The 16,719-nt window shown below is 35.9% G+C and overlaps 2 protein-coding genes across 4 annotated transcripts; one reads left to right on the forward strand and one right to left on the reverse strand.

The window, feature by feature from the left end:
- The first annotated feature begins 557 nt into the window (after nucleotides 1–557).
- Nucleotides 558–3,682, forward strand: LOC107788007 (uncharacterized). Of its 2 annotated transcripts, none has more exons than XM_075241161.1 (2): nucleotides 558–3,078; nucleotides 3,242–3,682. In XM_075241161.1, exons 1-2 carry the CDS (start codon nucleotides 1,181–1,183, stop codon nucleotides 3,297–3,299), a joined length of 1,956 nt encoding a protein of 651 aa, XP_075097262.1. In that variant the 5' UTR covers nucleotides 558–1,180; the 3' UTR covers nucleotides 3,300–3,682. The 2 variants fall into 2 exon arrangements, with proteins under 2 accessions (XP_075097262.1, XP_016465131.2); XM_016609645.2 differs by having other exon boundaries at nucleotides 559–3,064.
- Nucleotides 3,683–6,064: 2,382 nt separating this feature from the next.
- On the reverse strand, nucleotides 6,065–14,198 carry LOC107787992 (flavonol synthase/flavanone 3-hydroxylase-like). Of its 2 annotated transcripts, none has more exons than XM_016609638.2 (4): nucleotides 9,469–14,198; nucleotides 8,460–8,766; nucleotides 6,627–6,948; nucleotides 6,065–6,522 (listed from the first exon to the last, which is right to left on the reverse strand). In XM_016609638.2, the coding sequence occupies exons 2-4, from the start codon at nucleotides 8,735–8,737 to the stop codon at nucleotides 6,253–6,255; spliced, it is 870 nt and encodes a 289-aa protein (XP_016465124.1). In that variant the 5' UTR covers nucleotides 8,738–8,766; nucleotides 9,469–14,198; the 3' UTR covers nucleotides 6,065–6,252. The 2 variants fall into 2 exon arrangements, with proteins under 2 accessions (XP_016465124.1, XP_016465120.1); XM_016609634.2 differs by having other exon boundaries at nucleotides 8,460–8,939; nucleotides 9,469–13,975.
- Between the last annotated feature and the right edge of the window lie 2,521 nt (nucleotides 14,199–16,719).

The following is a 16,719-nucleotide window of genomic DNA, read 5'->3' on the forward strand; positions in this document are numbered from 1 at the left end:
TTTCACTTTTAAAAATAAAATAAGGATATATTAGCTGAATATTCTTTAAAATAATTCATTCTTGTACCTTTATTAAAAGTATCTACTATAGGAAAGAATTCAACACAACTTTTAGTTTCCTGTACCGATTTAGTTTTAGCATTTTTTACATCATTTCTTCACCACAGTAATATTAAGTAATGGGACATGCAATTTCAGGCTTTTTAAATAAATTAAGCAAACAAACTCATTTAAGACTTAGTAATTTTCTTATTTTCTTTTCCTTTGTTGTTTCTCCCAGCTTTGGATTTTCCCTTTTGCCCTTACAGATATGTTCAATTGTTCTCTTCACAATTTTTGTCCATGTTCCTACATATTTCCTTCTCTTCTTCATCATTTGATCATCGAGTTTCTTCAATTGAATTCCTCCTCTATTTTCTTCTGCCACCCTTCCTATTAACTAAAATATGGAGGCTTTGAAGTAGTTTGGCAGATTAACTTTTGTGGATGGGGCCGAAGAAACTAAGGCACTTAGGCGTGGGAATATTTTACACTGAGGTCAAATGACTAAACAATCCAAAATAAGGTCTTTGATTTACCATTGGACCCCGATTAAGGTACACGTGTCAAAGAGTTACTGGTCTAGACGAAATATAGTTCTTATCATTATCAGATTGTGGGAGGAAGAAGAGGACCTATTATGAATAAAAGTATCTGCTTCTCCTCGTCTTCTTTCTCTGATTCTCTCCATTGTCAATAGCTTCTCATCCTTTCTTCTCTATCCTTTGTATTTCAGTTTAGTATCTCTAATTTCTGTAATAGTTTTGAGTTGAGTTGTAATTTCTTGTCACTGTTGAAGTAATAGAAGTGTTGAAAAACTGGTTTGTTCCATTGGTGCTTTCATCGATCGTACTCCAATGGACGAGGTGATACTAGATCGTTTCAGCAGCGGCGACGCAACGGGATGGATTTATCGAGCGGAGCGGTACTTCCAGATCCTTGGCTTCTCCGAGGAGTATTGGCTACCTCTTCCTTATTTCTACCTTGAAGGCTCTGCCCTCGTTTGGTTCGATCGGCTGTATCGAAACAAGCAATTCTTGGATTGGAACCATTTCAAGGGGAAGTTGAAGTTGCATTTTCGAGCACAGACCTTCAAAAGTCCGGTACGTATGGAAGAGACCCAGTGTGTCCCGTTCCTTCTATGAGCATTGTTCCCATCTCAATTGCAGTTGCATCTGATTTGGATACTGGACATTCTGAGGCGGACCAAATGTTCGATAAAAATCCGCAAGGAGAACTGCCACTCTCACAAACTGACTTGTCTAGCGATGCCAAAGAATTATTAAATGAATGCATTCATCATGGCGAGGATGGTGAATTTAAAGTGTCGGCAACGTCAATCCTTGAAGAATCATTTTTCAACACAAGGAACGATCCTAAGGCCGATGATGCGTACTCGAATGCCCACTTCATTGCCCCACCGATAGTGGTTAATTTAGTAGCTGATAAATCAGCGGGGCTCCCTTTCCCGGTTACTCAGATGCTTGGAGGAAATACTAAAAGCATTGAAATTGATTTTTTGGATACTCTACAACCCAAGGAATCCGCAGACAAGGACGGTGAATGGCTCAGGAATATTGCGGACATAGTGTTTGATAAAAGTCTCGAGCTAAAAGCGACCAAACTGCAATGTCAATTGGCAAATGTGGCGCCTCTTGAGACCGCAAAATATGTTTCCACCGAGATTTTATCTGCTCACTTTGATGAACCAACATGGAATGAGGGAATGACTTCACTGTTCCTCCATACATCAGTAGCTCATGAAGACGACAAGATTGTCGAGTTTCTCCCTTACATATTCAAACAACCCTCTTTAACCTTGGTGTTAGATACTTTTAGGGATCTCGCAATGAACTTGAAATATGTCTTACACACTTGCAATTGCTTTGACACTGGGCAGCATGCTTCAAATGAAGTTGTTTCAACGTTATTGACTACAAAACGACGAAAGGATTGTCACTTATATTCAGCACATCGCAAGGGTACAAGGGATATTGGGCTACCAATTTGTGGTTATGTGGACAGTTGTTTCGCTACCGGGCAGGTTTTATGGGCTTGCTTTAATATGATAGAGTTGTATGTGTCTTCATTACTCAGACAAGTCCAGCTTATTGGTTACCCTCATGGCTTTCAAGTTCTTGATATTGCAGTTGTGTCAAGCAGATGCAAACCGAGTGAATGGCGTGCTGATCCCGTAAATTCTTTACAAATACAGCACTTCCGTGTAAAGTGTAATGGTTGTAAAGGATTTAGACCATCACGCCTTTTGCTATTGCTTCTAGCAAGCGACGAAATGGTTGATTCAACTCCTGCTCACAGTGAGAGGCATGACTTCATTGATCCGGGTGCTAATTTCTTTATAGTAACCAGCCGCGCAAATGCGGATCTGTATGTGTGGGATCTTGGAATAAATTCCGCGTCCTTGGCTCTAACAGGGTGTATAGAGAATGTGGCGGCCCTGATATTTATGGGATGTACAGGCAAGTTTTGCTTCATTACATTTTCTAACTCTAAGACTGGAGTATGGGATCCCGGACAACCATGGTTTGTGAATTACTACAATTCACAATCCAATTTTGCACTGTCAGTTAGTAGTTTACCAAAGTTAACTCATTTTAATATTATTGATTGGACTTGTATGAGGTCTCAAGACCCTTCGGACATTGCTTTAAATGGCAGTTATTCTTCTGATGACACAAATAATAGTTTTCTTCCTTGTTCACTTAAGATACCCTTATTCCTTCGTGTAGCTAATTTCTCTGGAGAATTACTTTTGGCCAAGGGTGATACTACGTTGTTAAGAAACATCATCTACCAAAGTACACAAGTTGCTATACTTGGGGACATACTTGAACTTGGTCCAACAGAATTCACGTTCAATGAGTTGATGTTACAGTTTTGCTGTGATGCCCGTTTTAATGTAACTGCACCTATCGAACGAACCGAGAATATAAATTGTGCCGAAGAGATAAAACTGCTATGCTTCAATGATGCTCACTGCCCGGAATCGAAGTTGCCAAGGAGAGTATGTAAAACAATGTCAGATCCTCTAGCTTATCATTTTCGCCAAATTTTTGCAAAGATTGAATATCTGAACATCATTAGATTCTGTGCTCCTATTATTAAAGATCGACATCATTTTCTATCAATAATGTTTATTAGTCATTTGTGATATTAAAAAAAAATATTGCTGCAACTGCAGGGAGTTTGTTCAAGCTGAAGGCATAGATATTGAAGGGCATAAATATGACAACCACTAGATAGAAAGTCATGGCCAATTAGAACTTCTCCTTAAATTAATCCACATAAGCAATACAGAAGAAATTCAAAGGTCCATTTGGGAGAAGAAATGGTTAATATTGTATGCAACCAGATGAACTTGTATATGTGAATATTTTTAAGAGAAATTTTCATAAAGCACTATCTTTTAGTAGTAATTAGTTATCTATAGATATCATTTGCTATATTACGGAATATAGATACATTTTCTGTGGTTATAAGATGTATTTGATGTATTTAAGCTATTGTATTCATGAATACAGTAGCAAAAATAGGCATGAATCAGGGAAGTCCAGCTAATTAGTTGTTGTATTCGACTGTATTCATAGAGTGAAACATGGGATTACAGCTGGACAGATTATTGTATTGGACTGTATTCGACTGTATTCATGGCGTGAAATAGGGGATTACACTGTTTTTATAATGGAAAGTGAATCAATTAATATAATAGACTCCCAATATAACTCAACAAACTCAATTATAACACACAAATTTTGTATTTTTCAGTTATAAAAAAGATTCTCAACCACAAAATGCAATGAAATAGATAGAATACAGAGGGATACATTGAAATACAATGAGAAAAAAAGACACTGAATACAATGAAATACATGGAATACAACGAGATACATTGAATTATAATGAAAAAAAAAAGATAGTGAATACAGTGAAATACATAGAAATACAGCGAGATACATTGAAATGATCTTAAAAAAAAGGTAACAAAATCTTCAAATTGCTCAACCCCAAACTTCAAACGACCTATTTTAGTCGACAATTTTCCGACGACCCATCGGATTCCGACCATGATTCCATAAGCAATTTGAATGTATCTCGCTGTATTTGAAGATTCTATACACTCTGTTTGACTTTGATAAGGACATCGTCGTATTTGCTGAAACTACCACCACAGACGAAGGTCCCAGAAGAATCCAAAACATAGAAAAAGTCGAAACCTATTATTCTTGTCTTGATTCAAGAATCCAACAAAAATCAAAGATGTAACCCACCAAAATTCTCAAAGGCACAGGCTTCAAATTTCTAAAACCAAATTGCAATAAAATCTTAGGGAACTTGCTGTGAATAAAATCACACCCATATGATGTGACTATCAAAATCAAAGCTTAAAGAAGAGAGATTTTAGGATCAGAAACTTTAGACAAAGAGGTTTCTGAACTGGGTTTCTCTCAACCGGATGCGAGGAGCCGGAGCAATTTCTGAAGTGGGCTTTGAACAAATCCGGTGGGAGGAGGAGGAGATCGGAAATTTTAATGGGACGGGGGAAGAGAATGTGATGTATCAAAGTAGAGAGAGAAAGAAAATAGTGTAACTGATTAATGTATTTAGTGGCTTAAGGCTAGGAGGTAACCAAAATTAAATATTTTGCTATAAACCTTAAAAGCTATCTATAGAATATAATTTTTTTAAATGGTATTTATTTAAAATGAATAAGGTGTTAACCTTTGCTATATGAGGTAAAAATTCCTATTTTTAATGTATTTGTCGTGATGGTCAATTTGATACCCGTTTGATGTATTTTTTTTGTGGCAGTATGTAAATTCAAACGAAGACTTGAATAGATGATTCTTTTGTGTTTATTATGATGAATTTACTTGATACTTATTTAGCAGTATTAAATTACCTTTAGCATAGTATGCATTCCAAATTTGGATGATATATACTCAGAAAGGGGAATATTAAGATGATCAATTTACTTGAAAATATGTGGATTTAAACAGATGATATTTTCCATTACTTTTTTTTTTATGAGTGTTTTTGTTATGATGGTGATTTACGTGATTTTTTCCCCTAACATTTATAGAAACTGCATTTGGGGCACCTTATAAACCCTAGAAGTTTGTTTTACTGTGTCTTATTGTCTCAAATTTATGAGGGATTAGGCATTGAAATCAGTAAATGAGATAGTAGAAAGTTATCCTTAATCAAACTTTCTCCGATTTTATCAATACCAAAGCAAATATTGTCTTGCTTTATCAGCCTCTAGAAGACCTCTGCCAAGATACAACAATAGTAATGACTGAAAAGGAACATATCATGGTTGTATTACAGAGATTTTTAAAAAAGATTTCACGTAATAATTTGAACAAGTTATTATGTTAATAAGATTCAATTATCTTTTTGATTTCTGTTAATAACCGCGCAAAGCGCGGACCGTTACACTAGTTTAATAATAAATAAAAAGAATGTCATTTAAGTAAATAAAGGTATGTGAGTCACCCGAAAAGGTTGAGGTTCTTTAGTTTTTTTCTGACAATGATGAATGATTGATGATCCTTTGAATATTCGGACTCTCCTTGGATCGTGAGAGAAAAGTTAGACCATAATCTCAAGAAAAAGGTATATTTTGTATGTATATAATAAAGCAAGGATCTCAGTGAATGTCAATATGTTCTCTTATAAGTGAGTGTTTTATGTCCCCTATAACTATGTCTCTTTCTATTTATAAGGGAACATATGCCAAAAAATCCTAATAGTACAGATCCAGAAAATATAATATTTCCTTTAAAGTCTTGTACTAAAACTAGCCGTTATTATTCTGTCTAAGACAAGTGCTCGTCCTCGACCTTATCTATGTTGACTCCTCGACCCCGCCCTTTTATCTCTTGTGAGATCACTATGACCTTTAACATGCCTTTTGTCGAATTCATTTTGTGACACGTGGCAGCCCTTGAGGGCTCTCTTAGTGATGATATGGTCTGAACTTAAACTAAGATAATTTTTGGCCAATACAACAGCATTTTCATTAGTCTGTCTGTCGTAAAAGTGAAAGAAGTACAAGCAGGAAATTTGCTCAATCACTTAAGATCGAGAAACCTGATTTCATGGCTTACAAACGCATTAAATACAGCCTTTAGGAAGTAACGCAAAGAAACTGACGATATCTCTTCAGATTACTGTGGCTTGCTTAATTAATTAGCTGGAGATTGCATAGTGGGTAATATGAATAACATCTTCAGGCCTTGATGGTGGATGACTTTTGTTTCTCATTCTCAAAGCTTGGTAATCTTTGTAGTAAAATCCCTTGTATTTTGGTGGCTCTCCAATCTCTTCAGTGAATTGTGGCAATGGTTCAATCCACTTGTCTCCTTGGATATTATAGAAGAAAGCAAAGGAATATCGGCTTCTGCCTGTTTTTCTCACAACTCTATGAGCTGCACTCTTAAATTTGTTGTTGCTCAGCACCTCCAATAAGTATTTAAGTTATACACAAAAGATCAGTCAGACTAGTTAACAATTTATACTATCTAGAAAATGGAAGTTTAGGTGGTCCAAGTTTTAAACTTTACCTGAATAACATCACTTATATTGACTATAATTCTGCCTGCAGCTGGAATTACCGGAATCCATTCTCCATTTTTTCGAACTTGTAGTCCACCAACTTCATCCTGGATGACGAATGTGATACAATTTCCATCTTCATGTTCACTTATGCCATTGTTTTCTGTGTTAGTTGCTGGATAGTAACGGAAAGCTACCATGAAATCCCAGCTTCTGTCATGATTATATTCCTTGAGAAAATTTAGAGGGAGGCCAAGGCAGTCATTCAAGATGCTCTCCAAAAGTTCACCAACTTTCCCGAAATGGGTAAACATCTCTTCTAGTACTTCCCTAAAAGTTCACCATGAAAATAGACATTACCCGCCAAATCAAACACGAGTTAATTTTATGGATGGTAATTGAACTTTTGTGTTTGTTACCCAAAAGTTACTTTTTTTTGTTACGTAAAAATTATTTAACTTTGTGTTCATTACTCAAAAGCCATTTTTCTTTCTTTTGTTACACAAAAATTATTTTATTTTGCTCTAGTTATCCCAAAAGTCACATTTGCCACATTTTATAATATTTTTACTTGAAAAGTCTATTATACCCTTGATATTATATAAATCGTCATATTTATGTATACCTTCTATATTATATACTTTATAATATATTTTACCTAGGTATTTTATTTATAACTAAAATAACTTAATACTATTATTTTATTTATTATTTTTATAATATATTCGTATATTTAATTTTTCCTTAATTAATTTTCAAGATATATTGGTAGCGTTATTAAATTTGACAGTAACTTTACTATGAACAAATCTCACGTCAACGTTCTTAACCGCTCCTAATGAAATATTTTTAATAAGAATTATAAAATCAAAGCTCACAGATTTATCAATCAAACCATATTCGTTAATCCAATAAATAAAATACCAACATTCAGTAAACTCACACATCAAATTAACAGTTTCAAATAAATAATATCAACAGATAAAGCTTAAAATTTAATATTAAACTCAAATATATTTTAAAATAAATTAAAAATTTGACTGATTATAAGAAACTATCATTTGTTAAACAAATCTGTTTTTGTTATTTCAAATAAATATTTTTTTATCGTTTTCATATTTGAAAATATATTCATGCTTGGATATGATTAAACAAATTCAGTATCACGGGAAAATTCAACGTTATGAATATATTATAAAAATAATAAATAAAATAATATAAAGTTAACTATAAGTAAAATACCTAGGTAAAAATATATTATATAGTATATAGAAGGTGTTATATAAATTGGAGGATTTATAATGTCAAGGGCATAACAAACTTTTCAGATGAGTTTTATAAAATTTTGTCAAAGTTTTATAAAATAATAATAAATTAATTTTAGTTATAAATAAAATACCTAGGTAAAAGAATATTATATAGTATACAATATAGAAGTTATTGCATATATCTGATAATTTATATAATAACAAGGGCATAATAGACTTGTCAAATTAAAAATATTATAAAATCTGACAAATGTGACTTTTGTGATAACTAGAGCAAAGTAAAATAATATTTGTGCAAAAAAAAAAAACAATAGTGACTTTTGAGTAATGAACACAAAATTAAATGATTTTGACGTAACAAAAAAAGTGATTTTTGGATAACAAACACAAAAGTTCAATGACAATCCATAAAATTAACTCAATCAAACACATAAGTGTAATTAGTTGTTGTGCTTGTCTACTTTTACATCTGATCAAGAGAGCTTCAATTGCAATTAATTGCACTAATTGTTTCCTTTTACATTCAATTCAATACACATCAAGCTAAGAAAGATCAAATATAAACGTGCATACTTGAAATCACATGGATTGCTTGGCAACACATTGAAGCTGGAACTAGGAGAAAACATGAGCAAATATTCATTCTTATCAGCTGAGTTTTCAGGTTGCTTGCTGTAACCAGCTGGGAGAGGTGAACTTAATCCAGGACTTGATTTTTGCTTCTCCTCATCTGGGTATGCAAAGAATGTCTTTGATAGGCTCAGAGCGTGATTCATCAGATCAAGAGGCACCCCATGGTTCACTATTTGGAAAAACCCATAGTTGGAGCAGGCTTTGGTTATACTGTTCATAACATTTACCTTGCCAATTTCATCACCGTCTGTAAAGAAAGGGGAGAGATCTATTGTTGGAATTGCAACATTTTCAGCCATTTAATTTTATTGTGAATTGTTTTCTTTCAGTCCGCCGCAGCAGATTGCGTTAGGATAAATAGAGGCCGCCTTACTTTTGCTGTCCAGATCAATAATTCAAATAGCAGAAAAAAAATTCGTCCTGGACGGCAATAGATTACTTTATTCAATTTTGTGCAAATAAATTAAAATGTGTTAGTAGGAGAGAACTACAGCAAACATATTCATTTTTCTCGTAGTTATGTGATTGGTTATTGGGAGGAAATCCAATTATTGCTATTACAGCTATATATAAGTCAAGAAAAATGACGTTGGAGCATCATCTTCAATTTAGCAGAGCATGAGTCAGCTAGGATCAACTTATAAGACATGAGCGCTTGTCGTTTTCCTTACCCTTTCAAATTTTAAAAGGCATAGGCCAAAGAAAGATACTTCCTCTTTTCCAATTTATTTCAAACAGTTTGGCTGGGAACACAAAAAAATTAAGAAAATAGACCATATGATTTTTAAAAGTCCGGAACTAAAGTAATACGGAAATTCGGAAAAAACAATCATATTAATATGGGAAAAAAGAAAACAATAGTACATATATAGCACATGCATACCAATAAAAGCGTGTTAGCATATATGATATATATAAAATAAAATAAAAAATAAAAATATAAAAATACCAGAGCTGAAAATTGCTCTCCACTACACTGTCTTCTTCATCTCATTGCTTCCTATCTTCCAAGATCCTCTTCTTTTTCACTAAATACTCTACGCCATGAATCTGTCAAACCCAAACCCAGATTCCACGCACTCTTCAGACCCCCCAGATTCACCAGACATGCAAGTAGATCTGCCAACTCACACTCCACAAAAATCCTCCTTTCCCCAAACCTTGCTCACCAATTTACCACATTATTATCCCCTCACATTCAACCCACCCCACTTGATCTCGACTTGATCGATGAATTCGACAATCCAGATAAATCAGATGATTTCATCCCACTCTCTGCGGATGAAAAGGCTAGACTATATTCCCCTCGGAAATTCTCCGTTATCATCAAGCTATTTGGAAAGGCCATTGGGCATCAGTTGCTAAAAGCTAAATTACAATCCCTGTGGAAACCAACCAAACCATTGCATCTGATTGATCTAGGCTCTGCTTTTTTTTCTCATTAAATTCACACAGGAAAATAACATGATGCATACTTTACCCGATGGACCATGGTTTATCCTGGGCCACTTTTTATCTGTGTGTCGATGGGAGCTTAAATTTGTCGCATCAACTGCTCAACTTACTTACTCTGCTATATGGGCCCGACTTCCAGAATTGTCAACTGAATATTATGATCTAACAATTCTACAGAAAATTGGCCACAAATTGGGTCAATTATTAAAAATAGATACTTGCACCTCCTCTGCTATCAGAGGATGATATGCCCGAATTTGTATTGAAATCCCACTCGAAAAGCCTTTGAAAACCCATGTTTATATAGACAGCCACAAACAAGTTATTCTCTATGAGGGATTAAATATACTCTGCATTAAATGTGGGTGTTTTGGCCACAATGCACGGGTCTGTCCCCACCACGTTCCCAGTATTACACTAGATACTCCTACTGCCTCTTCCACCTCCCATACCATAAATTCTCCGCCCAAATCCACCCAACCACCCACAACAGATTCTCCATGGAAAACAGTGAAATTCCCTTAGAGAACACAAAAACACACCACAGTCATAGATAAAACATTGGTAGCTGCTCAACAATTCTCACACTCCTCCAAGAAACAGCAAGCTTCAGGAGAAAGTGTCGCCCACTCCAATATCATGGAGGCAACCATGTGTAGCCCAGGTAAGTCCTCTAACCCTCGCCCATTAACCACCGCCTCTTCTAATCCCCGTTTCTTTAATTCTAATACCCTCTCTATACTCCATATTAATGAGGTATTAACAGAAACTAATTACCTCCATAATTTATCTATTAATACTCCTACCCCTCTGCAAAATACCTCTTGTAATTTAATTATAAATACTCCTAAGGCTACTACAAACATTACCCATATCCATCAAACCCAAAACCTTATAGGGTTGGCCCAATCTCAAACCCCACCTAACCCAATAACTAATTTGGCCCCTTCCAGCACTAACCGACCAAACCCATCCTTTATTTCCCACATCCCACATCAAACTATTGAAACACCTCCACATGACAACTATTGTTCCAACCAACCTCCATTAAACACGTCTCTCTCTGTAAATCCTAATTATTTCACACCAGCAGTGAAATCTAAAATTACTAACTCCTCTCTAGTTAATTCCATGCACTCGTCAACTTGCCCCCCTCCTTTTTCAATTCAAAAACACATCATTTCCCCTGCTGACTCATCCTACACACCCCCTGCTACTCACACCTACATGGCCGATACACACAGCCAATTACCACATATCCCTTCAACAGATAACCATAATATCACTCCTAATCATTCCCAGCATAATCACATTTCTCAAGCACCGTCCACCAGTATCCTTACTATAAACACACAACCTGAACTACAATCCCTTAATACCTCTCAGAATACTTTAAACCATATACTATCAAAAATTCTCACCCATGGACAATCTCTCAACCACTTACCCCCCATTGTATGTTACCCAAGTGAACCCAGGCCTTCCACCACAGTCATGGCTGGAACAAGGTCTCTAAGGTCAAGCTCTCCTCTTTTTTCTCTCAATCAACGATCAAGAGGTAATAATAGTCCTACAAAATCCATCCTACCTAGCACAGATAGTTTCGGAGGGAATGCATCTGGGGATGGATGCATTTGGACGCTCCCACTAGGCAATGAATTCTCCACCACCTCATACCCTTCTTCCGCTGCTGGAAATCCCTTTCTACCACCTTCCACTCTTAGGACAAATATTCACACCCTGGACCCCTTATCAGAATATGACCATTCTAGTCGAATTCTTGCCTCCAACACCCAACCTCACGACCCCTCTATTATTCCCTCTCCAGCGACTCCTCCTGCACCATTACCACTAGAACTAGACGTCGCAGCATAACAACAAGACTTAGCAGCAACTCTAGTGGAACTGAGAGAAACGAGAACCTCCCAAGCAACACTAGACACTCTTCAAAGCTTTGTTCTAAAGGAGCCATATGTAAAAAAATATTCGTCTCAAATGTCCCACAAACATGATCAAATGTTCCCTCACCATCCGCCCCACTCTCAATCCGGCCATAGGGAAATACTCGATAGTTCTTATACCCACTCTCCTGCCAGTGACAACCCACCTGCAAAGCTAGCCAATACCTCTCTTTCAGTATGCAATCAACCAAGCTCCCCCTGAATCTTCAGAGGACCCTACCCCAACACAAGCAAAGATGAATTTTATGCTTTGGAATTGTTGAGAAGCAAATAACAATGATTTTCGTCGTAATTTTCACTCATTATTGGACTATCATAGCCCGACTTTAGTTGTATTGTTTGAAACTCACATGCATGATCATACTTGTCGCGCCCCCTTTTTCCTCTGCGAAATCGGGTTCGTGACATTTTGGTATGGGACAACTCTTTCCTTTTGGAAAGGGGTTTGCATTTTTGGAGAGTCTCCACCTAACGATTTTAAGGTGTATTAGGGCACCTATAGGGTTCATTTATGACTACATTTGGTAACTAGAGATAGAGTAAGGGCTTGAAATTATCCTAAGGGGAAGGTGTTAGGCACCCCTCAGGATCCACTAGTGTGGTTCCCGGCCAGACAGTTTTTGTGACTTTGTGCAATTAGCAAATAAACAAGCATGGCTCAAATAGTAGGGGATTTAAGTTTAAGCACACAAGTGTTTGAAAACAATTAGTGAAAGGTAAAATTTTGAAAAGAATTATAATCTAAAGCATGCTTGCGAATGTAAAGGAGGTGTCCTAGGTTTGTTAGTAATATGGATCACATCAATGGAATACCCGGTATGACACTCTTCAAAAAGGGGCTACACGTGGTATTAACGCACCAGTCATCATATTCATATCTACCCTTTCCCGCCCTGTGAAGGTAATTAAAACGAGGGTTGGTCTCGACCCCTATTGCATATTGTTACCCGTCCCTTCCAGTCAGTCTCGGAGGAATTTAAGACTCATATCCTATAAGAGGGGGGGTTCTAGGCAGACCCTCAGGTTTAAAGGCAAAATACTAAGGCGACATACAAAACAAGTAGGACTTCAATTAAGGAGGAGCATGGAAGATAAACGAAAGGCTCAAATATATCTCCACAGGTAATGCACATAGACAACATAACTCATACACAATTAAAGTTTGAATTCAAATCATATGCATGGTATATAAGTGATAACAGCAGAACTAGATTTATTACATGACTCAGAAAAAAAGTCTGAATCAGGCTTGCCTACTGGTTTTAACAGGTTGACAGTTAAACAAAGGCAGTTCTAGTTTTATTTAAGTTATTACCTAAGGCTTGCTTAGGCGTAAAGTAATAAGCAGCAGTTATTCAGAATTATTAAAAACAGTTTGGAGATGGATTTTTACCTAAAACATGTCGTTCTAGTTGATACAAATCTGAGAATGCAGAGATTATTACCAGTTTTATTTAGAAAACATCACAATATGAGATTATTATTACTACCTTTTCATGAATTAGTAAATAACTAGGCGTTTTAAACAAAATGCAAATAGGATCCTAGAACATGATATCTAATATGCACATGCAAATGGCAGGGTTGTTGAAAACAGAATCCCTAAGGCATTATTTCTAAATGCGCACAAGAGTTGCGGAATTAGTGAATGTGACTTCTGAAAGTACAAGAGTAACAGCTTTTATACCAATGTTGTTATTGTCCTAGGAGCAGGATTTCTAAGTGATAGACATAAAACATGGATTAGTGATGGATGAGATGCTGAAGCAAGAAACATGGGTCCTAAGAGTATGATTTCTAATGCATGTGTGAATCCTAAGCATGGTTTTCTATTGCGCAATTAGGAATATAACCTTAATAACATGTTTTCTACCCTTACCAACTATAGCATGCATATTTACCCCTTTCCTTTTTACTAGCCACCCCAATACTTGTTTACAACAGGTTATTACAGACCAGCATTGAAGTAAATTACATAAGTAGAAAAAATAACAAGTTACACTATAAGAAGCCTGATTAGGACTTCCTCTCTGAGTTATGTAATCAATCACCTCAAGTGACAAGTATTCCATAGTCTTTCTCAAATCTAGGTGAGTCAGAGTTCCCTAAGGACTTCAAGAGATCCCGGGCAGTGCTCACACCCAGATTTCATAGCCAAGACAGAGTAAGTGCAGTGTAGAAAGGCCAACTATTATGTGTCCAAGTTCAGGGGGAGCTCAAGGGTCCCAAGGCAAGGCTCACACAAAAAGGGCAGAACCTAGTGGTCTAAGAGTATATGTGAGAGTGCTTGACATAGATTTAAAAGAGTTGAGTTGGAAAAAAGTTTTGAACCAGTCAAGTTTGAAGTGAGTTTGCAAAAACAACAGAACAGTTTTGAAAAGGAGAAGGGAATAGGAGCAATAATAACTTATAACAAGACAGCACACAGAATAGTATCATTCCAACATTCACAGGCAGGGAAGTAAGGGGCTTGGGGATATAGAAGGCCCAAATCAGAAGCGCATAAATATGGATAAGAAGAGAGGCATTTAGACCAGCAAGCACGAAGAACAAGTAGCAACTGATTGACCTACAAACTACTACTTCAAAGAGTTAACAAGGGAGTCATAGGGACAGGGTATGAGAGTAGTCATGCAGGGGTCTATTACACATAATCAATCATGACTTAGTCTTAATCAAGTACAAACAATGGGGGGCACATAGAGTTGAGTTTTAGAATTGAACTAGGAACATACCAGTTAAGGAAGCAAAGTGCAGAAAAGTAAAGCAAGTAGAGTTCCACAGTCCAGTGTTGGCTTTCAGCCGGCTAGACAAACAGTAGCATAATTAGTAGAGAAAGAAGAGAGAATTTGAGTGTGTATGTGTGTGTTCTGGACTAATTGTTCATGTCCTATGCTAAAGAGAGGGGAAAGTATTTATAATTTGAGAACAGGTAGGAAAATAAGGTAATAAGTACTGACTTAGCATAATTATAGAAATAATACAAATCAGAATCAATTAAAGACCTGGACTCCCTTCAATTAGGGAGTCATAGTTCAAACGGGTACAAGTTGTATCAAGTAGGGAAAAGAACTGATTTTATCATAATAGGATTAGTAAAAGCATGTAGCATGTAATAAAGACTAAGTACAGAATATTTTCAAGTAAGGAAATTATACTAACAGCATATTGTGCACATAAATAAGGTAGAGCACAATTTCAATTCTGAAAATCAGTTCAAATAATCACGGATGAGATGGAAAATCACAGGGAATCAACACTAACTAAGGAAAGTATCACAAAAAATAAAGAAGCAATTTCGAAAAATCAATACATAATTGGAAGGAAAATACACAAAATCACATATGTAGGTTTAAGGAGATTACACAAATCAACATAAATTATGTGAACAATCAACAAATAGTCGGACCTATTAAATGATAAATAACACGTGTTTGGACAAAATCAAAGAAACCTTAAGAACAAATTAGAGCAGGAAGCACAAGAGCATATAAAACACACATGAAGCCTAGAATGTTCATGATAGTCATGCAAAACACATCGCAAACAGACTCAAACTTTGAGTCGAACCCAGAAGTACTAGGTTTTCTTGGCAAAAATGAATCGAGCAAAAAGGAAAGACTCAGGTGATGTTTAAACATGCTAAAAATCAAAGTAATTGCTAAAATCAGAAAGAAATCATTTTTGCAAAAAGGGTTTTGAAACCCCTAGTCTGGAAAATGAAGAAATCGTTTGAAATCGGAGAAATATTTTGAGGAAAATGGGTGAAAACCTTAAAAAAAACCATAGATCCATCACAGAACTAAAAAGATCGGAGGATTTATAGCTAGGTTTTTCAGAAAATAGCAGAGACGAAGAAAATATCGGTTAAAAACTCATGGATACACCTAGATCTAAGACAGATCTAAAGAAAGTAAAAAATCTCAAGAGTTAGGGTTTCAGAGAACCCAAAGAAGATGAGAGGACTTTAAAATGTTACCGGTTTTGGCCAGAAAAGTCATGGGTCTGACTCGAACAACCATGGATGACCGGAAAATGGCATAAAAGACCATGGATAGGAGTTGAACAAGATCTGGACTAGATCTCTTCGAGATCTTTCCATGAAATCACAAAAATGAGCAACCAGGAGACGTAGGAGACAAGTATACGTCTCAAACAGCCATGGGAATCCATGGATCGAGGGGATTAGGGCTGGTTTGGGTGGCGGCGGCTAGGATTAGGTTTAGGTTTCAAAGAGAATTGGAGAGGAAAGGGGATTTCTGGGCGGCTGTTTGGTAATGAATTAGGTTAGGGGGTCGTTCAGGTTAAAAATGGTAAGGGGGAATAGGGGCCGTTGATCTCAGAGATCAACGGCCAGGATGAGAAGGGGGTCTGGGTCGGGTAGGATTTAAATTGGGTTAGGGTCGGTTTTTAATTGAAATTGGGCTGGGGAATTGGGGTCCAATTTTGGCCATAATTAAAAGCCAAATTTGGGTATAATTTAAATAGCCACTCTTTCCTTATTTAATTTATAAAAAATAGTAAATAGTTTCTAAAAAATAATTTAAAGTACCAAAATGATTTAATACATAATTGGCAATTTAAAAATACATGATCAAATTTTATGCATATAAAACATAATTAAACCTTAAAAGGGCTAATATTGTAATTATGTGCAATTTAGCTTTAAAATACTAAATATAATTATAAAAATTTATAAAAATTAATCTAGCCATATTTTGGCATAAATATAGAAATCCAATAGATGAATTATCAAAATAATAATTCTAAAAATAATTATTGGG

The sequence above is a fragment of the Nicotiana tabacum genome, chromosome 20, assembly GCF_000715075.1.
Source record: "Nicotiana tabacum cultivar K326 chromosome 20, ASM71507v2, whole genome shotgun sequence".
NCBI classification, from domain to species: domain Eukaryota; kingdom Viridiplantae; phylum Streptophyta; class Magnoliopsida; order Solanales; family Solanaceae; genus Nicotiana; species Nicotiana tabacum.

Bases quoted from the DNA above. Each gene is read 5' to 3' on its own strand.
- LOC107788007 (XM_075241161.1), top strand. From the start codon at position 1,181: ATGAGCATTGTTCCCATCTCAATTGCAGTTGCATCTGATTTGGATACT. The intron at 3,079-3,241 runs GTCAGATCCTCT...CTGCAACTGCAG, and splicing joins AGGAGAGTATGTAAAACAAT to GGAGTTTGTTCAAGCTGAAG.
- LOC107787992 (XM_016609634.2), bottom strand. From the start codon at position 8,818: ATGGCTGAAAATGTTGCAATTCCAACAATAGATCTCTCCCCTTTCTTT. The intron at 6,949-8,459 runs GTATGCACGTTT...GTGAACTTTTAG, and splicing joins AGCAATCCATGTGATTTCAA to GGAAGTACTAGAAGAGATGT. The intron at 6,523-6,626 runs GTAAAGTTTAAA...TACTTATTGGAG, and splicing joins ATATAAGTGATGTTATTCAG to GTGCTGAGCAACAACAAATT.